The sequence below is a fragment of the Pelobates fuscus genome, chromosome 1, assembly GCF_036172605.1.
Source record: "Pelobates fuscus isolate aPelFus1 chromosome 1, aPelFus1.pri, whole genome shotgun sequence".
Taxonomy (NCBI): Eukaryota; Metazoa; Chordata; class Amphibia; order Anura; family Pelobatidae; genus Pelobates; species Pelobates fuscus.
In genome coordinates this window covers 125,894,711-125,916,918 of record NC_086317.1, presented here as the reverse complement: position 1 = coordinate 125,916,918, position 22,208 = coordinate 125,894,711, and the positions used below count along the sequence as shown (strand labels likewise).

Genomic DNA, 22,208 nt, shown 5'->3' with positions numbered 1-22,208 from the left:
AATGAACTTTACATTTCTAAGGTAAACTGCTAGGAATTATTATTATTCACAGCAATCAAAATAAATAAAAGTAAAAAAAAAAAGGAAAACATTCCATGGCAGTGGGTGGAGCTAATCACAACATGATTAGCTCCACCCACTTGGCTGTATAGGACAGTCAATTAAAGCTATAAATGCCCCTGATTCCAGATAGATTCTTCAGTCTCTTCCCAGTGCTACTGGTTGTGGATGTTTTCTCCTTTTTCAATGGTTACTTGCTTTTTGAAAAGGCCCAGCCAAGATAGTTCAGCCCCTTTTCCTGGAGGCCCAGTACATGTAGCCCTGTTAAAAGGGTGAATGGCACAAGTGTTGCATAACGAAGCCTCTAGTTTAAACATCTTAGGTTTTTAAAATCCCCTTTTGCCGGTGGAACACACACCTACAGTAAACTATCTGTATTTATCTCAGCTGCTGAGTTTGTTTTGTCATATTTCAGAAAGTGCATCAGTAGTATAAATTATTGGTTACTAGTACAAATATGGAAGTTTTACATTTATTTCAGTTAGTTCTGTTACTTAGGATGGAACTTCCTTATAACCAACAGGTCACATTTAGAAGGTTTAATGGTGAGCATCTAGACAAGTCTTATGTGCCCTGTGATGGCGTTCAAAGAAAAAGCATGCTGTTGATGGCTATACTGACCATGGAGTCTGCCTGTATGCTACGGTCCAGTTCAAGTCCAGATGCCAGATTAAACCCAGGTTGCTCATTATTTATAACACGATATGGGACGTTGATAGCCAGCACCAAAGTATTCTATCAAATAATCAGGCCTACTGTCAGAAAACGGAAGATATCCTTGGTTTTGGATATTCATCTGCTTGTCTGTCTCAGCACTTGTCCTTATTATAAGTTATACAAGCCTTGCTGCAAGTCCATGTTGGCTCTTGTTCTTAAAAAAAACACTTTACACCCATAATGCTTGCTGAAGTGCTTAATGGGTGAGGAGTGTCTCATTCTAATGTCAGCTTACAAAAGTGCCATTTTCCATTAGAAATCTGCACTTTTATAATTAATTAATGAAACACTCTCTGGCTGTCAAACAGCCAGGTAAGTTTGCTTGCTACTTGTGCTAGCTCCCCAGAGCCTCCTCCTGCATACCTGGTTTTCAGAACTCAGATCAGAATGTTGTGAGTGTGCGCACATGCACAGTAGGAAAGCTTCAAAAAGCATCTAAATGAGAAGCCTTTGGTTGGCTATTTCCCCTTGAAGAAACTGTTAATAGAGAGGGCATTCAAAGGCTGCTGTTCATATTCTGCAAGCTCTTTTAAAAAAAAGATATACCCTCAATGAATCCATGTATGAAACAAATGCGTGCATATATCCACTGGGGTTATATCTACTAAACAGTGAATTTTATTTTGCCCCTTTCGGCATTGAATTGTCTCTTTAACAATGTTTACAGATACAAATGTCCTTCAGCACATAAACACAGTCTCTTGTGGGAATGTCCTTTGTCCTGGGCACTCCTATTCCATTGGTGGCATTTATTCTAAATAACGGCGTGGCACAGATTTATTAACACCTGTGTTATTACGCAGATAAACAGACGTATCCAGTAACCTACATTATGGTAAATAACTATATTATGCATTAGGACATTTTTATACGCAAATAAACAAGGTCTTTCTGACAGACTTCAAAACCTAGCTCTGAATCATAAAAGGTATCATTTATAGAATGGTGTAGAAGTCTGGCGCTGAATTTTTCTGCAAATGTATAGCTAATTTTAGCTGCAGTTTAATTTGTTTTGTTACAATGCTATTGGTTTATTTATTTTATGCAAAAGTTAAAAAATGTGCGTTATGGAAAAACAATGCAATTGATGGGGTTCTGGAGACCTCAAAACGTAATGAAGATGAAGGTCGAATGCTTTACAATTGTCTCCAGGACATTGGGATGGAATAACGTTATCCATTAAAGCATAGCTTATAGTTATGTATACATTATGTTACATTATTTTGTTTTTTCTGGGTGAGGATTCCTTTAATTTTAGAGCAGCATCAAACAATATATGACCAGATCTGCCCAAGATTAGTGGGAGTTACACCTCTGTATTAATGTAGACATTTGTCAGCAATCTGACTTGCACAATTCATTTGTGAAATGCTATTGTTTCTAAACTGCCATGCTGTAATCTTGCACGACTAGTGTAAATAAAGAAGTAATCCAGAATCAAAAAAAGTACATATATCATCTACCTGCACAAAATATCCGCAACTGCTGAACTGGAGAAACCATTTGGAGATGAGATGTCAACAGATCAACAAAAGCCCCAGGATACACAATGAAGATGAACATCCCAAAGCCATTGAATCGCACAGTTTCTCTAATAAAGAAAAATAAAAATAAAATGCTGTTAAAAGATTACCTAGAAAAACATGAACACAGGATCAGATAAAGCGGAACATTTTCATTTTATTATATACACACACACACACACACACACACGTGTGTATATATACACACATTTTTTATATGCATTAAAAAAACACAACAAAAACAAAAAACAAACATACAGTATGATAGCAGTTAAAGGAACACTATAGTCACCTAAATTACTTTAGCTAAATAAAGCAGTTTTAGTGTATAGATCATTCCCCTGCAATTTCACTGCTCAATTCACTGTCATTTAGGAGTTAAATCACTTTGTTTCTGTTTATGCAGCCCTAGCCACACCTCCTCTGGCTATGATTGACAGAGCCTGCATGAAATAAAAAACTGGTTCCACTTTCAAACAGATGTAATTTACCTTAAATAATTGTATCCCAATCTCTAAATTGAACTTTAATCACACACAGGAGGCTCTTGCAGGGTCTAGCAAGCTATTAACAAAGCAGGGGATAAGAAAATCTTAATTAAACAGAACTTGCAATAAAGAAAGCCTAAATAGGGCTCTCTTAACAGGAAGTGTTTATGGAAGGCTGTGCAAGTCACATGCAGGGAGGTGTGACTAAGGATCATAAACAAAGGGATTTAACTCCTAAATGGCAGAGGATTGAGCAGTGAGGCTGCAGGGGCATGTTCTATACACCAAAACAGCTTCATTAAGTTAAAGTTGTTTAGGTGACTATAGTGTCCCTTTAATGGTTGGTGCCTGCCATTCACATCCTGCACATTTTAATTAATATCACCTAGATTCTGTCACACTCCTCATTATCTCAGTTAGATCGTAAGTTCATTAGCCATGTTTTGCACATTATATAAAAGTGATACATTTACTAAATGCAAAATATTCAGTGTCCTACCAGTTTGTCTTATATTCCAACTCTTGCCTATTTCACCCAATTAACCCCTTAAGGACACAACTTCTGGAATAAAAGGGAATCATGAAGAAATATTTCCGTCATGTGTTCTTAAGGAGTTAATGTTTCTCTGACTAACATAGGCACTTTACAAATGTAATACAGTGGAGCCTTGGAAGTGGAGCGCTCCCTTACCCGAACAATTCAGTATTCAAACAAAAAAAATTTGAGAAAAAAAAATTCTTGATACCAGAACAAAACTCTGTATTAGAACAAAATCACATGGCATTAACCTCACTGGTACCTTGTTGGTATGACGCATCGGCCTCTGCCACAAAACAAAGCGAACAGAGCTCTATTCTGTCAGCGAATAGAGCTCCATTCGGTCATCAAACAGCTGACAAGTTAAATTTTCATTTCATTTGCACTGTGTTTATTGTTTTTCTGTATGATTTTATGTAAGGTAATATTAAACTGTAAAAATTGTGTTAAAATGCTGTAATTTTGGGGGTCTGAAACAGATTCATCTAAATTTACATTAATTCTTATGGAAAATGTTGATTCAGTTTTTGAACAAATCAGTTCTCAAACAGCCTTCTGGAATAGATTAAGTTCAAGCAGGGCCGCCATCAGGGCATGACAACCGCAACGGTTGTCATGGGCCTGGCGGTCCTGGGGGGCCCGGACTGCTCAGGTCGTCCGGGCCCCACATTCAGTGGGAACATACCGGGTCGCAGGGGGCCCTGCGACCCCGGTATGTTCCCACTGAGCCAGCCTCTTCTCCTGGGGAGCCCAGCAGCCGGTCACCTCAGGGCCCCCCAGAGGCTGGCCCTGCTGACACCCGGCGCGCGCGCGAGGGAGCACTCTCCTCTGAGTGCTTCCTCTTCAGCTCCCTCGCGCACCGTACTGATGCCGGAGCCGGAAGATGACGTCATCTTCCGGCTCCGGCATCAGTACGCGGCGCGCGAGGGAGCTGAAGAGGAAGCACTCAGAGGAGAGTGCTCCCTCGCGCGCCCGCCGGGTCACGAAATTTGAGTGGGTGGGGGAGAGGGAAGGCAGGAAATTTGAGGGAGGGGGAGAGGGAGGGAAGGGAGGAAATTTGAGTGGGTGGGGGTGGGGGATTTGAGTGGGTGGGGGGGGATTTGAGTGGGTGGGGGTGGGGGGGGATTTGAGTGGGTGGGGGTGGGATTTGAATGAGTGGGGGGGAGAGGGAAGGCAGGAAATTTGAGGGGGGGAGGGAGGAAATATGAATGAGTGGGGGGGAGAGGGAGGGGGGAGGAAATATAATTGAGTGGGGGGGAGAGGGAGGGAAGGGAGGAAATTAGAGGGAGGAAATTTGAATGAGTGGGGGGAGAGGGAGGGAAGGGAGGAAATTTGAGGAGTGGGGGGGAGAGGGAGGGAGGGAATTTGGGGGGGAGAGGAAGGTAGGAAATTTGATGGGGGGAGAGGAAGGAAATTTGAGGGAGGGGAGGGAGAGATAGGAATTTGAGGGGGGAGAGGGAGAGATAGGAATTTGAGGGGGGAGAGGAAGGGAGGAAATTTGAGGGAGGGGGGAGAGGAAGGGAGGAAATTTGAGGGAGGGGGAGAGGAAGGGAGGGGGAGAGGAAGGGAGGACATTTGAGGGGGGGAGAGGAAGGGAGGAAATTTGAGGGGGGAGGAAGGAAATTTGAGGGAGGGGGAGAGGAAGGGAGGAAATTTGAGGGAGGGGGAGAGGAAGGGAGGAAATTTGAGGGGGGGAGAGGAAGGAAATTGGAGGGGGGGAGAAGGAAGGAAATTGGAGGGGGGAGAAGGAAGGAAATTGGAGGGGGGAGAAGGAAGGAAATTGGAGGGGGGGAGAAGGAAGGAAATTGGAGGGGGGAGAAGGAAGGAAATTGGAGGGGGAGAAGAAAGGAAATTGGAGGGGGAGAAGAAAGGAAATTGGAGGGGGGAGAAGGAAGGAAATTGGAGGGAGAGGAAGGGAGGAAATTGGAGGGAGGGGGAGAGGAAGGGAGGACATTTGGGGGGGAGAGGAAGGAAATTTGAGGGAGGGGAGGGAGAGGTAGGAATTTGAGGGGGGAGAGGAAGGGAGGAAATTTGAGGGAGGGGGAGAGGAAGGAAATTTGAGGGAGGGGGAGAGGAAGGAAATTGGAGGGGGGAGAAGGAAGGAAATTGGAGGGGGGGAGAAGGAAGGAAATTGGAGGGGGGGAGAAGGAAGGAAATTGGAGGGGGGAGAAGGAAGGAAATTGGAGGGGGGAGAAGGAAGGAAATTGGAGGGGGGGAGAAGGCAATGAGAGGGAGGGGGAGAAGGAAATGAGAGGGAGGGGGAGAAGGAAATGAGAGGGAGGGGGAGAAGGAAATGAGAGGGAGGGGGAGAAGAAGGAAATGAGAGGGAGGGGGAGAAGAAGGAAATGAGAGGGAGGGGGAGAAGAAGGAAATGAGAGGGAGGGGGAGAAGAAGGAAATGAGAGGGGGGGGAGAAGAAGGAAATTGGAGGGGGAGAAGAAGGAAATTGACGGGGGTAGGGGGAGAGATTGACATCCATCACACACACACACACAATGCACCCCTTGCACACAGAAAAACACAATGCGTTACACACAGACACACATACACAAGCAATGCATCCCTTACACACAGCAACACACAATGCACCCCTTCCACACACTCAGTGCATCCCTTACAGACACACACACTGCATCCCATACATACACAAACTCACCTTGCAGCCCTTACACATACAAACACAGATTCACACAATGCATTCCCCCCCACACACACACCCCTGTGAACAAACTCATTGGTGGAACATGAAGGTGGGCCCTGGGACCCAGACCTTGAGCTGTGTAAAGGGCCCTCAAAAAAAATGGAGCTGCTTCTCGTTCTCCCAGAACATTGATTTTTGTGACCACAGTTACAAACCGCCTCCAGAGAGCCTGTTCTACACCAGACCAGTGGAGCCAGACGGCAGCTGAAGCCCATCATCATCCTCATCTGGTTGTAAGTAGGCAATCTAGTATATTATTCGTGGCACTAATCTTTAATTTACCTCACATTAAAGGGACACTATAGTCCCCAGAACCACTGCAGTGCAGTGTAGTGGTTCTGGTGTCTATAGCCTGTCCCTGCAGGCCTTTTATTGTAAACACGGCGGCACTGCAGCACTGTGTTAGTTAACATGGCAGATCATATGGGTGGGGCACTGTGATGTCACATGGGGGGCGGCAAACTTTACTTTTGCCTAGGGCGGCAAAAATCCTTGCACCGGCCCTGCAGACACTGCATCCTGTGAGCGGACTCAGGGGGGGAGGAGGGGACACTCGGGTGCAGGCGCCGGGGGGCCCAGACCTTGAGCTGTGTCAGGGGCCCCAAAATTTCTGATGGCAGCCCTGAGTTCAAGCTCCAAAGTTCCACTGTAATATCAATCAAATGCATTCACTCACACCAAAGCATATGCATTAACACACATAACAGAGTACATATTCAAATTCCAAATGAGCTGCAGGAAAGTCATAGAGGAGTAGCACAGTGGAAGTTGTAGTGAGACACAGCTGTGTAATCCCGGTGTATACCTTTTCATAAATTGTGGGCATTACACAGCAGCAAATAGGGAGGAGGACAAATGATTTGGCTTACAGGATTAGAGAGAGGGACAGCTGAAGTAAAAAAAAAAAAAAAAGGAAAGTTAAGGAAAATATAAATAAAAACAAAACTGGATATTGTCACCTAATCTACTAAGCTGTCCTACACCCACTTGGCAGATGGGAAACTTTGACAGAAGTATAAAATGGCAACTTATCATTCATTTCACAGACCAGGATGAATAAACTACACAGTTATAACAGTGCTTGCTTTATTAATGTACTATATGCATTAATAGACAGGCAGATTATGCCAGCGTAGTTTATTGTGCTCACAAACCATTACATAATACAATGCTCAGGGTAAAGATCAGGAACAAGATTTGGATATGTACAGAATTTAATTTATATGATGATAAATTTAAAGGAACATTATAGGGTCAGGAACACAAACATGTATTCCTGACCCTACAGTGTAAAAACCATCATCTAGTCCCCTGCCCCTTTAAATATAGTAAAATCTTACTTGTATTCAAGTCTGCAGCTGCTAGCTCTGCCCCATATCTACCTGCTTGGCTGACATAATCAGAAGTGTTGTTCTGAGCCAATCACAATGCTTTTCCATAGGATTGACACACTGTCCAGGAGGCGGATCAGGGGCAGAGCCAGCACTAGCCAAACACAGCCCTGGCCAATCCGCACATAGAGATGTGTTGAATCAATTAATCTCTAGGAGGACAGTTCAGTGTCTCCATGCAGAGGGAGGAGACATTGAATGGCAGTGCTGCTCACTGTGCAGCACTGCCACATGAAGCACCTCTGAGGAGTGGCCAGCGGAAATGTACACACTGAATTTTCTCTAAAAGGACAGTGTTTATTGCAAAAAGACTGAAGGGAATGATTATACTCACCAGAACAAATACAATAAGCTAAAGTTGTACTGGTGACAATAGTGTACCTTTAAGGTTGCCACCTGGCCAGTATTTGAGGTTTTCTGGCAGATGCCAGTATTGCAAAAATACTAGCAATGCAAAGGCTGGTATTTTTCTCTGACAGGGCTCTTGGAGAGTGGTAAGAGAAGTAGGGCAAGATTATCCACCTCTATTGCTATATACACACACATGCATGATAGGATAAAATCATGTATCCAATCCTTCATTCTGTGTTAACTCTCCATATTGAGATTTATTAGTCATAACTACTTAAAAATATTATCCATTTGAGAAATATTATTCATATAAAACATGTATAACCTTTTGACTAAATGTAATCTTATATTAATTGCTATAGAATATTGATACTTTAAAATTAAAACCGCAAGTCTTTCTGAAATTTTTGCTAATTTTGCCAAGTCTGAATTTAGGCATTGAACTATCAATGAACCATGTCTTGTGACTATCTTTGACAGCTGTCCAAAATTATTGCTGCTTCTGTATAATGTGATGTAATGTGACATGATCAGATGCCTATATAATCTGATTAAGTTATACCAAACAACTCAGAGTTCATTTGGACCTCGCAGTGGTGTTGTGTCTTAGTGAATTCTGCAGGCCTGTAGGAGTGTTGTGCTGATTGGAATTCCTGAAGTACGGACTGCAGCTGTTAGGATCCCTGGGGGAAGAAAAAACAGCCCTAACAACAAACACACACACACACACACACACACACACACACACACACAGTAACACACTCACAGTATACAGACACTTACACACACAGTCAAGTACACTCATACACAAACTTAGAAAACGGCACACTGGTATGCACATGTACTATACACACGGTTTAGGAAATTTTCCCATTTAAAAGGGAAATGTTATGGAACTCCTTAAGATGTTGCGTAACATCAGGTGACTTTGTGTCCTGTGTTGTCACGCATGTCACAGTGAGGTAGCTCAGTTGGTAAATTCCCTGACTACAAAGCCTGTTAAAAATATGCAAGGTCACAGGTTCAAATGCAAGGTTTACCTGCCGATTTGGTTAATTCCGAGAGCGTGCTTTGAATCCCACTGGGAGAAAGGCGCTATATAAATACTAGTTATTATTATTATTATTATAATATATAATCAATAGTGAAATTAGCATGGTCGGTATTTTTTCTTAAAAACTCACACTCATTTAGGCCTTGATTTCATATTTTTAATAAGCTTTTCAAACATTCACAATTTGTTAAAAAAAAAAACTTCCCAAATGATTTATATACACAACTTCCTTTAGATTTTAATGGTAACTTCTGTAGATAAATTATTTGAAACGCTTTTTTTTTTTTTTTAAACATAATTTGTTGATTTGAAAAGTACAGTTTGTTACCAACTATACCTATTGACATGTTCTTTGACGAAATGAGTACTGTTCATTCTGGTAAAAATATTTATAGTGGACAACAAACTTGAGACATATTGAAATCTAAATTTTTCCCCTCTTTAAAAACAAAAAAATACCCATTATATATTTACGGGTGATTTAAAATGCTATTTCTCAATGGAAAAGTAACCTTGTTGTCAGCCTGGGCATACTGGATGACAATAAATCAATAGCACTAAACTGTTAACTAAGTTTTCATTAATACTCAATACAAAGAGCACTTAAAATGAAGAGTTATAAGCTCAGGTAATTAATAAGAAAAGATGCCACTTCCAACAGTCTACGAACATAAACAAAACTATTGCAAAAACTGAAAGAAAAAGTCTAAATTCTTACCGAAAAAATTAATTACTACAAAAAAAAAATGTCAATCATACAAAACAGACTTTAGCCTCCTAATGCATCTGCCTCTGAGTGAACGCAGGTATCTGCCATGAGCTTGAGAGTTTAGCATTAATTCCGAATCTTAATAGCCCCTGCCACTGTCATCGGTATTTCAGACTCCGAATATTATTAGCTGTCTCCGTGTATGAAATATTGATGTGAGCACAACATGCTACATTAACTTTGCTGTTGATAGAAAGAAGGGAGTCACATTACCTTACGGCTGCCACTCCATGCCCGATTTCATGTATGACACCACTGATGAAGATTGCGGAGAAGAAATATGTCAGCTGGCTGATGGGTAGATTTACACCCGGCACCTGTTAGGGGTCGGCATGGCAACAAAACATTACAGAAGAGAACAAGGGTCACCATAAACACAGACAGACACAGTATACAGGGCTGGAAGCCAGCAGTGAACACTAAACCTGCATTGCACAAACCCCTCAACAACAATTCACACTGAAGAAAGTTTTCGGAAAATACATTTTACTAATTTGTAATCTGCTTTCTTTGATAACTCAATTTTTTTATACTTGTGATTCTCATCTATAGTCATTTAAAACATTTTAATCGAAAATTAATAGTAGCTGGACTTATATTTTGTGGAGATCCGGAAGCTTGCACGTTTACTTATTTATTTATTTTTTTAATAAGACAGACTGTTGCTCAGAGGTCATTCAGTCATAAATGATTTATTTGTTATGCATTTGATGAATGTTATTCACTTGTTAGAAGTGCAGAACTGTATCTCTTTACTATTTGTTGGGTATTCTGCTGAAATGATCAAATGAGAGATCTCCACCAAGACAGCAATGTCTGCAGCTTCATCAAGATAAATAATCTGCACTCTTGGTAGTTATAATTATGGTTAGTTTTAATAAAGCACCAATATATTTAGTAGTGTTTTATAATTATAGAAATAGGGTATTTAGAGGTAAAGAAGGACCTGTTAAAAGAAGCTTATAATCTATGAGGATGTGGTTAGGTGTCTTGCCACTGGGTCTCTGAGAATGGATGCATTGGATCAGGGGCTGAAGGTAAGAAGTGCTAAAACATCTATTAAAGCAACTAAATAGATCTTATATCACTATAATCAAATTGTATATTTGATGATTTGGGGGATGTAAGAGCATTAGGTGAACCTGAAGTGGCAGATTCAACTTAGCATGACAAACTCTACAGGAGCCATTGAACACCACTTGGAAAGGCTGGAACAAGCTTACACTACCAATGTTTGGTCCTACATGCCTTCTGAAAATAATTATACCCAAGGCTTCTCTCCTCTGTTTTATAAAGGATTAATGTCCCTGAACTTCCCTAGCTAAATTAAAGCAGCCCATGTTTGATCTAGGTTTCATCAATGCACCTCTTGTATCTCAACTTAGCAGTTCACTGCAGACAGACACATAATAAATTCTCATGGGTTTAATCAGGTAACAATTACTGATAGATTCATAAATACCGAACTAGATCATCAGTTTTCCCCAAACATTGTACTCTGTTAGCTACTTCCATCTGGTATTAAGACAAACCCAATGCTATATTCTACCATAAAATCATGCAAATCAAAAAAAAAAAAAAAAAAACAACAACAAAAAAACGAGCCGCTGAACATCTTTACACTCTGGGGTAACACTCTACCTCAAGCATGTCAAACTCACGGCCCGCAGGCCACGTGCAGCCCACAATGGACAGCTTTGCGGCCCAGCGAGCTGCGAGTACACACCCACATTGCAGGTGCCTACTCTGCTATAATGTACCCGGCCTGGCAGGAGGGGACGGTGGATGCAGCGAGGGAGCTCAGTGTTCTGTTCCTCACTGCTCCCTCACGCACACCGTCTGTAGTGATGCCCGGCGCCTGGATATGACGTCATATTCCGGCGCATGGCATCACTAAACTGCGCGCAAGGGAGCAGTGAGGAGCAGGAAGGAGATCTCCAGACAGAAGATCCCCACTGGACCCCAGGAATAATTACAATAATGTCTGTGTGCAAGAATGTGTGAATGTTTGTCAGTAAGTGAGTGTGTGTGTCTGTGTTTCAGTGAGCGTGTGTCTTTCAGTGAGTTTGTGTGTGTGTGTGTGTGTGTGTGTGTCTGTGAGTTTGTGTGTGTCTATCAGTGAGAGTATGTGTGTGTCTGTGAGCGAGCGTGTGTGTCTGTGAGTTTGTGTGTGTGTGTCTATCAGTGAGAGCATGTGTGTGTCTGTGAGCGAGCGTGTGTGTGTGTGAGTTTGTGTGTGTGTGTCTATCAGTGAGAGTATGTGTGTGTCTGTGAGCGAGCGTGTGTGGGGAGTGTTAGGGAGTGTCTTTGGGTGTGTCTTTGGGTGTGTCAGTGGGTGTGTCAGTGGGTGTGTCAGTGGGTGTGTCAGTGGGTGTGTGTGTCAGTGTTGCAATGGCTGGACAGTGGAGGACCTGGAGGTGCACGGAGGCACGCAACGCCACGTCACATTCCAGCGTGACGTTGACATGCTCCAACTTCACAGGGTGTCAAGAAGTAGCGGGAGGATCCGCTTTGGCATAGGGTGCGGATGGCGCCATTTGGCATATACCAGAGGCCAGGCTCCAGAGTCGCATACTGGCAGCGGCAATGTGAGTGGAGTCTGCTTGTTGGCTAGAGGTGGGTGCTGGGATTTAGTATAAGGGGGGTGCTGTGGTTTTGTAGAGGGGGATGTTTTTGTTTTTTTAAACTGTACTTTTCAAAATAAACCTACATTTCTATGAAAATGTAAGAATTTTTTTTTCTTTTCAGGTCACATAAACTTAAACCATGTTTATATGGCCCTTGCTAGACTTTGGGTTTGACATGCTTGCTCTACCTCACTTATAAAGCATAATGTATGATGCATCCTAAACAAACAAAACAAATATATCATACTCACGCTCCTATTTAGGGAAAAGTTCTATTCCGCTATTTCTCTACCTTTAAATCAGAAGTATACTTCAGTCTATAAACCCTCACCTGATACATACCGATTGTTGAAGCGGTTTAGACAAACTAACTGAACTAGGGGAAGGGGATGATCCAGTTACACTTTGTAAGGAATTAAAAAAAAATTATATCAAGCTATTAACTTCTGATGCATGGAACCATTTTAAACATCGTGTAAGCTATATTTGCAGTTATATACATTGTACTATCGTGCTTAAATTTTTTTTTAAAGTTACACTAAATTTATTTGCACGGACACTTTGTTCACCATTGTAGGCCCTCTTCCATTAGTTAGTTTAAGTGTTATGCCATTAACCTTAGGAACATCTATGTATGGCAACTGGGCTGTAGGTAAAAACTCTTCAGAGGGTTGGGATTGGCATATAAATATTTTTAATATACTAAACTGTCAAACCTTTTCTATTTTATGGTGCGTTCCCCTTCCTATCCTCACTGGTGATCTCTGAGCAAAACAGCATTGAAACAGTCATTGCTAATGCAGATTTCACTTAGACAAGGACACAGAAATTGACATTTCCACAAACATAATTTGTGCATTTATCCCGAGACTCTGCCTGTTAGGTATTTGGTTTTCTATAAAGAGAGTCGACCATATACCAAAGTGCTATGCAGAGGGTATACAAATTACAAATATGAAATGTCCTGCATAATGAGAGGGCACACTCCCAGCACAGCAACTCACAATGCTTTGTAAATCAAGAATATAACGGAAAGAACATAGCAACTACACCCTGACCGATACAGTTCAAGACCCCTCACAGCGCCAAGGCCTGGGTGCAAAGTAGCAGTGTTAGTTTTGCGACCAGTAAGAAATTTGAGTAAAATTCTGATTGTTTAAAATTGAAAACAAGGAGACAAGGGAGGAGTACCATTAGCAACCAAGATGAGAACCACCATATACTCAACCCTTGCACTGCCAAATAAGGGGTTTTGCAGGACCTTGATAAATTTTGTGAACAATATGTAGGTTTTGTAGTCCAAATACTCCTGTATTATTCTGCTAATCCAAAACTTTTGGATTTTAGAGAATAATCCTGTGAAATTATTTAATATTTTTGTTTTCCCCCCACTTTTATGTGCCTCCAGAAAGACTAGGTTCATCATAACACATAACTAAATTGGGCTATAATTAAACAAATTATATCATCACTAGTAAATTCTCATGGGATTAATTTAGTAAAAAGGACTGACCACAACTTGCAGGATTCGTTCATTCTGGGACGCTGGGCTCTCAGCCATCATCTGATTTAGAGTTTGATGGAGTGTTTTCCCCAACAGGATCATGGAGCCAAACATTGCAATGATTCCGAAAAACATTCCCAAGGTGAACCTGGGAAAACATGTATTTATGTATTTACCTCAATGCATGCTACATGTAAAATACCAAGACAAGACATTCAAACATCACATGACTAATGTAGAAAGACGCTGTAGCGGAGGCCTGATATTCCACAGGTTAACTCCACTATAGATCCCAGTGAGGCTCAGGAACAAGTAGTAAAAACACCATGAAACAGTAATTCCAGCAAATAAAGTAATCCACAATATCCCCATACAGATCCCAATGACTGGACGACACACAGCATCAGGAGCAGAACTGACTTTTAATCCACACCGTCTCCTTATAAAGCCTTCTCCCATGCAAGGGAGGGATTCACATTAATCAGTACAGTATCCAATAGTGTAACCATTACCTCCCACACATCTCCTCCCCTCAGTGTGACACTTAATCCCATTACACATACTGTAGTTTTCCCCCAGTTCTGAATGTACCCTAAAACAAGTAGTTACAATAATCCTGGGGGTACCCCCTGGTAGCCCTGATCTGGGTGACTAACATATCCAAAAATCACCCAGATCGGTCCAGGGGTTCGGGAGTTAGGTGGAGGGTGTAATTTTACCGACCGCACACGAGGTGGTATCCGAAAAGAGTTCCATAGGTTTTGGCCCTGCGGTCAGTCTTCGTTCGGGAGGTAAAATGCACATTAAATACTGCCATCCACGATTAATCTTGGATTCGTATGAATCCCCTTGTTCGGTACTTTTAATCTACCGAACGGGGGGCTGATTAGCCTTCCCGTTCGTGAGTTACAGAGCCATGGAGGTCTCAGCGGAGTAATGGAGTGTCCGATTTGAGTTCCAGACACTCGACGACCAAGCACCGCTGAGATTTTCGTGCGTAAGACGGCCGCCGCCACGTGTTCGTATATCGAACGTCGGCCACCCAGATACATCACTAGAGTACCTGCGGTTAGAGAAGTGTGAACTCTTAATAGGGTACACACTTCTCTCTGGGGTGGTCTATTGGTTCGGTTCCAATCTGATAACTAGTTGAGAACTCCTATATAAACCTTTTGTAAGTTTATATTTTGTGTTTTTGTCTTTGTGAATTGTTTTATGGACTTTATTGTTTTGTTTTTGCACATCTCTCTTATGGTTTAGATTTGTATTATGTTTTATGGCGTTATGTTAAAAGAACATAATGATCCTTGTGCATGTTATATTCAGAGTTCCCTGTAGAAAGTAAAATTACAAAGTTATACTCCCATTTCATCCAGGGGTGTCCCGGTCTCACCGCACCTTCTCCTTTATGTGAATTCACACAGAGCCAGTAGGATTTTGCTCATGGAGAAGCATTTCAATGCTACTCTATGGGGAAACATAACTGCATTCACCATTGTCATGCAGCAAAATGTGAAGTCAGTAATTTTTTTTACAGTTTTTATTAGGAATTGACAGTCACTATAGGCTCAGTGACTGAAAAACGTAAACATTGCTTTTTCTCACATATGTTAATGCTTACATTTGTCACAGTGAAGAGACAGCATCTAGGCACCAAGGGCATTACATTATGCTGTAGTAGTATTGGTGCTTAGAGTGTGCCTCTAGGAACTGCTATGTCAGTTTAATTAAAACATTAGGATCTATCTTTGCCCTACTGAAATTAAAACAATTTAATATGACACTATAGTCACAAAAACCACTACAGCTTTATGTAGCGGACTATGGGGCATAGAGTCTGTCTTTGCAGGCTTAGCATTATAGACACGGCCGTTTCAGAGCAAAAGTAGAGTTTACATAGCTGCCTAAATCAACATTTAGTGGCAGTCACTAGATGGGCTTTCTGGACACTGTCCTGATTTCTCCCCATGGAGATGCATTGAATCCCTGTGGGAAACATTGGATTATCCAAGATGATCACGATTGATGCTAGCAGAACACTATAGCATTAGTATTTGTTAGTGTTTGTATTTTTAATGCTTAAAAACACTGTTGGGCGACATAGAACGTTCTCGCCATCCCAAAACCAATTGTTGCTGCCCATCAAGCTAGAAAGGCTTATAAGACAAGTTCCAAACCATTCAAAGATTATTCAAAAGTGGAAAACATTCAACACAGTTGCCAATCTTCCCAGGAGTGGATGTCCAAACAAATTCACCCCAAGGTCAGACCATGCAAAGCTCAGAGAGAATGCAAAAACCCCAAGATTTACATCTCAGACTCAACATTCCTTAGTTAGCATATTAAATGTTAAAGTTCATGACAGTACAATTAGAAAAAGACCGAACAAGTATGGTTTGTTTGGAAGGGTTTACAGGAGAAAGCCTCTTCTCTCTGAAAAGAGCATGGCAGCACGGCTTAGGTTTGCAAAGTTGCATCTGAACAAGCCACAAGACTTCAGACACAATATCCGTTTGACAGACAAGACTAAAGTTGAGGTGATTGGCCATAATGCACAGCGCCAAGTTTGGCAGAAACCAAACACTGCATATCAGCACAAACACCTCATGCGAACTGTCAAGCACGGTGGTGGAGGGGTGGTGATTTGGGCTTGTTTTGCAACAACAGGACCTAGGAACCTTGCAGTCATTGAGTTGACCATGAACCGCTCTGTATACATAAACAAAGCCAAATGTAAGGCCATCTGTGACGGTTAAAGCATGAACAAAATTGGGTCCTGCAACAGGACAATGATCCAAGCACACCAGCAAATCTACAACAGAATGGCTGAAAAGGAATCAAAATGTTGTAATGGCCCAGTCAAAGTCCAGACCTCAACCCGATTGAAATGCTGTGGCGGGACCGTAAAAGAGCAATGAATAAACAATTGCTAGCAAACTTCATAGAATTGAAGCAACGTTGTAAAGAAGAGTGGGCAAAAATTCTTTCACAATCATGTGAGAGACTGATAAAGTCTTACAGAAAAAGATTATTTTAAGTTATTGCTGCTAAAGGTGGTTCTACATTCTATGGAATTATAAGTTGTACTTCGTTTTTCACACATAGCCATTTCATTTTTGCTTTATTTTTGTTAAATAAATCATGACACGGTGTCATGAGTTGTTGTATTTTAATTTTCAGACCTGCTAAGGAACAGATGATTATTATTATTATGTCCTGACAGAATTCACAGGGGGTGTACTTTCTTTTTCCCATGACTGTACATTTTGTTTGCCAATACAGACAAGTGGTAATTTGCAATATTATATACACACAGAACATGCACTTTTTATTTATTACTCTTACCATAAATACAAGAATCGTGGCTTCCATCGTCCCCACTTATAAAATAGTCGATTAAAAATTGTTGTTTGCCAACGTATGTGAAATGGTGATATGCTTAATCCTCGCTCAGAGAGCCAATTTTCATAAGAGGTCTTCAAAGATTTTGAGGACTAAAAATGAGAGCAAAAATAATTACATTTAGCTTAAAAGATTAAGTAATAAGATACAAAAAGTTTCTAATAAGAATACCAATAAATATTTACTTTGAAGACAACTTTCACTATTTCTAAGTTATGTATCCCTTATCATTCCAATTGTTACTATTGCTTAATAAACCTCTTACTTTATTGTAAAACAAAACAAACAAAAAAAAACACTTGGTACTCTACTATTAAATCAAGTATGATGCTGGTATACTGGACTCCCCCAAATGTTTATGCCTTCACCTGCTAGACATATGGCGAGAGGATCTTGAGCAAGTTACCCTTGCTCAAATGAGCTTACAGTCTAGAGGAGGTGGGGGGAAAGAAACACAATAGTAAGGGCATTAAGAGGGATAGCAACCATACAGCAAGGTGGGAAAGTAGCAGATCATTCTGTACCGTGTAAAACAGTATGATATTCCCAGCTATATTGTACATGCCAATAGGAAGTGTTCATTATGAAGGTATATAAGTATTTGCAGAATACCAACATGATAACATATATAGACTTGCTATACCTGGCTAGTGTGACATGTATTTAGTAATATGGCATGAAATGGGGAAGGTTTCATTGTATTTGTTGGGGTCTAGGGGGCTTTATTTTTTTATTTTTTTTTTGGTGCATGCTTGTAGAGGACAGGAAACTGCAGTAAAATCCAGAATCAGAGCACTGCCTGATATTAAGATAGAGGTATGAAAGCATGACCGAGTGTGTTAAATGTGGTTCATTTATAGATACAGGCACTGACTCTGTACTTGAGACATGCCAAAGTAAGACTTTCCTGGAGTCACTTATGGAAAATACATAATGAAATGCTGGTTTAAAACCCAGTGCTGCAGGATTGCTCAATTCTCTCAAAGCTCCTCTAATCAAAGTGCAATCACCCATCACCACTCACGTGTGTCTACCTATTCTTGACAGTCAGACAGCACCCAGGCTAGGGTTAAGCTCTCTTACCATGAGAAAGGTGTCGGCCAGGTAAAGAGCACACCATCCTCCCAGCACCACAACAACCAGCGGTATCGGGATCATTGCGGGCTAAAATGCAGGGAAATCGCCGGCGGAATGTTCCTTCCACGGAACCTTCGGGTGCCAACGGTTTGTTTCCCACCGGACATATCCGGAGAAGGGAACAGACGTGAACCAATCACTAGCTGGAATAATTGACAAGCGACTGTCAGCCATATTTAGTGATGGCGGAAGTAAAACGGCAAGAGCTATTCTTGTTAGGAAGAGTTTCATCTTTAATTGGATAAATGAGAACATAGTTTTATAACTGTCTAAACTTTTATGTAATATCCCTGTGCACGTTGTTTGTCCAAGCCAATGTACATTGTGTATGCTTTAACTTATTACATTTCACAGTAATGCTCACAATACTAATATTCCTTCAGGCTTATAACAACTTCCCACTGTTGCTCAAGCTAATGTTCCTCAAGCAGGACAGTGAGGATTAGCTATATATGGTTTAACCCTATTAAGCTTGGTTCGGAAGGGCATACAGCCGATTTCCAGTTGAGTGCAATGAGGGCCCTAGCAGCTAACACCAGTGAGATTTGTGGGGGCAAATCTGGCCACAGACATGTTTCAAATGTGGTTGTGAGTATGATGCCCATGTTTAGGAGAATTTGGCAACTATTTGCCATAGCAGTTGTATAAGCTTGCAATCCTCACCACATATGGAGCACCTCAAGCAGTCCGCAGAGGTGTCAGGATAAATCTTGTGAAGTTTATCTGAAGTCAGGTACCATCTGTACATTAGCTTCTTGTGGGCGTCCGTGTGGGAAAAACATGTGATTTGACCTATTAAAGCATTGAACAGTTTAGTCCACTTTTCTAGACCCAGTGTCTTCCCAATTTCCTTTTCCCATTGTGTCATGAATGGGAGAGACTGGGATTGTGAGTGGTTATGATACTGGAGAAACTGACGGAAGCCAAGCACAGAGAAGTGGACACAGGTTTCTTCAGGAAGGAAGAGATTCTTTATTCGATTCACCGACCGGGGCTCAGAGGGACTAATGTCACCAAAATACAGCAAGATCTGAGCCCAGAACTGACTGTGTAAATGCATGATATAGACATATAGCTCCTCCTATAGTTAACTCTACCCACATATACTCTTTACACAATCAGCTGAACAAAGCCTAACTTCCCTTACCTGTTAGACCACATGGCTCACCCAGAACAATGGAGGAGGGGAAGTGTTTTCAGTTTCTGCATTCCTGCATTTGCTCAATACAGTGTTGATTGTATCTTAGCTACGTGTAACTAACTAACTGATACAACATTTACACATATGCCACATGGCAATCTTGTCCTAGTAAATTTATTTTTACTGAGATTCCACCACATTCCCCCCTTTGATGCTTCTGATATTTCACAATTCCAGATGCATCACTTAACCATAGTTTGCTTACACCTCAGGTTGCCATGAATCAGAACAGACCTCGTAAGCATCTTAGCATCCTTACAAATTCCTTTAGCACTCCTCATTCTGATTCTCTCTGGGCTAAGGGTTCATACTTGCAAACAGCCATTACATGCGCAGCTGGTTTCCTTTCTGTCGTGCTCTCTATGACACTCTGTATGGACCTAATTACCAATGGAACCAAACATGGTAGAAAGAGACACACTATAATCAACATGACTCCTCCTACCAATGTCTTGATCCCTCCAAGCTGCTCGTACCTACTTCCAAACCAACTACTAGAATTGTACCCGTTCCAGGCTTAAGTCGGTACATGCGTCAGTTTAGCCATGTGGCTTGTGAGATCAGCCACTGCCTGCCCTTCATCATCTATGTGCAGACAACAGTTGCTGAGATTGAACTTTCCACATACACCTCCTTCTATTTGCACTGGAAGTGAATGGAGGACTTTATCAACAGCCCAACTGGTTTACCTGGTAAGAAGGCTATGTGCTTTACAGAGGAATCCATAATTGCCTGATGGTAAAATGAGGCTTGAATCCCTGTATTAGAATACAATAACACTTCATGGGCATACAGTTTTGCTGTTAACCAGTTCCCTCACATATTGCATCCCTCCTATTGGCAATGAAGCGCGCTAAGGTAGCCAGTGCCACTCATTATCTTCCCAGCTACCTACATTCAAGGATGCTAGCTTCTTTTTATGATTCACATCATACACTTTAACTCTCAAGGTCTCTCCTGTTTCAATTGGCAACAAGAAGAAGGATGGTTTGAGCATACCTAATACACATGCCCCTTCCCAGTCCTGTGGTAACTCTGAATAGGCTTTCTTACCACAGATCCAGTACAAATTTGCTGGGGCTTTCCAACTAGATGTAGCAGATAGGTCAAACCACACATCCTTTAAATTGGTATAAATTGCAAACGGATTAGGTGGTTCTGAGACATTTGAAGCTGACCACCAAGTTGTATCTTTTGTACTATCATTATAAGCTTTTTGCCCTAGACAAGTTAGTTCTCCTACAGATGTGTTAAACATTATTCCTTTTCTTGCTATGCAAACATAACCTATAATGGAGGTCTTTAATCGCCACTCAAATTTACCTCTAACACTCATTTGATAATCGGCTTGAGAAGATATTAACTGTTCAACTGTCTCAGAACCGGAATACATTACCTCCTTTGCTTCCCATGGCCATTGGTCTCCCATGTTAGTACCTCCACACACATAGCAGTTGGTTACATTAAGACTACCATCAATGTTTTCGGCTAGATCTATAAATACGTTTTTAGCGTTATGGGGGATCTTATTTTCTACACTCATCTCTTCATAAAAAGAATGGAAAACCTGATGAGTTTGGGATGCTACGGTATCGGTCTCTATCCCTATAAATAATATTGTCCCAGGATCTAAACCCGTCCCATATATTTGGAACCCAAATAAGTTACCGAACCAAATCTAAAAATTGTTCAGGATTATTTATGAGTATATGGATTGGGTTGCATTCCCTAGACTTACAATATGGCTTTGTAGGCAACTTAGTAACAATCATATCCTTATTTGCTGTCTGTCCCCAAGTTGCCCACCCCACACAAGACCAATATGGACAATAATTATAATCCCTATCTGGGCATTTTGAGCTTACGTACTTATTTTTACTACTGGGACAAATATACTTATCGTTAGACCCATACGTTCACTCCCACTTAAGATCCCCGCATACATTCCACGGTTTTCTACCACTTGATATCGCCTTACATGCATCAAATAGCAGAACACCCGAAGAATGTATGGTTTCTAATACAGTTTTATTTATTAAGGTCCCCTGTGGATCTCCATTCCTGAGGGTCAACCAAATTGTACGGGGTTGATACTCCGGATTGAAGCACTTAGGTTCTCCTACTCCTAAATGGCATACACTATATTCTATACCTAGATATATACACCTAGACACATCACCTTTACACTCATATTGTGAATGCCAAATTAGGGTCTGGGAAATATGATTACCTGTCTTAGTAGTCTTAATGCAAACCTCACAGCTAGGAGTGTCGGTACCTCTACCTTCCTGAATATAAAAAGACACAAAAATATACATTATCAAAAGCACTTCTTTCGACGTCTTCATCCTCAGTCTTCGTCCGTGCGATGGCACCTCAGCTTCCAGGATGTAAGGGCTGCAGGGAATGGAGTTCTGCTTGTCTTCACAGGGGTCCCTTCGAGACTTTCCTGGCTTTTAATAACACTTTGGTGAGCGGACAGGCGTTATTATGGCCGTCAAAAACACTCACTTGTAGATCTTTGTTGATGTTCCCTTTTAACAATATTATCTTCGCAAAAAACACTTTTAATCCAACTCGGTCACACGCTTCAACTGGATCTTGCAAGGATTCTCTGGATCTATGGTAGCTTGTCAGGAATCTGCCGCTGTTTTTTTTTGTTTTTTTTTACCCTACAGTGATGAATCCACGGAGTCACTTCTACAACCTTTACAACTGTTGGGGTAGATAAAAGAACAACATAGGG

The 22,208-nt window shown here is 41.3% G+C and overlaps 1 protein-coding gene across 1 annotated transcript in view; it reads right to left on the bottom strand.

The window, feature by feature from the left end:
• Nucleotides 1–18,332, bottom strand: part of MBTPS2 (membrane bound transcription factor peptidase, site 2) — a 55,789-nt gene extending 37,457 nt beyond the window's left edge. The window contains exons 1-5 of the mRNA XM_063450244.1: nt 18,208–18,332; nt 17,068–17,216; nt 13,732–13,870; nt 9,805–9,908; nt 2,241–2,368 (exon numbers count right to left, since the gene is read on the bottom strand). Coding sequence (XP_063306314.1) covers nt 2,241–2,368; nt 9,805–9,908; nt 13,732–13,870; nt 17,068–17,216; nt 18,208–18,282 — 595 coding nt within the window. The 5' untranslated portion in view covers nt 18,283–18,332. The remainder of the gene's footprint in view (nt 1–2,240; nt 2,369–9,804; nt 9,909–13,731; nt 13,871–17,067; nt 17,217–18,207) is intronic.
• Between the last annotated feature and the right edge of the window lie 3,876 nt (nt 18,333–22,208).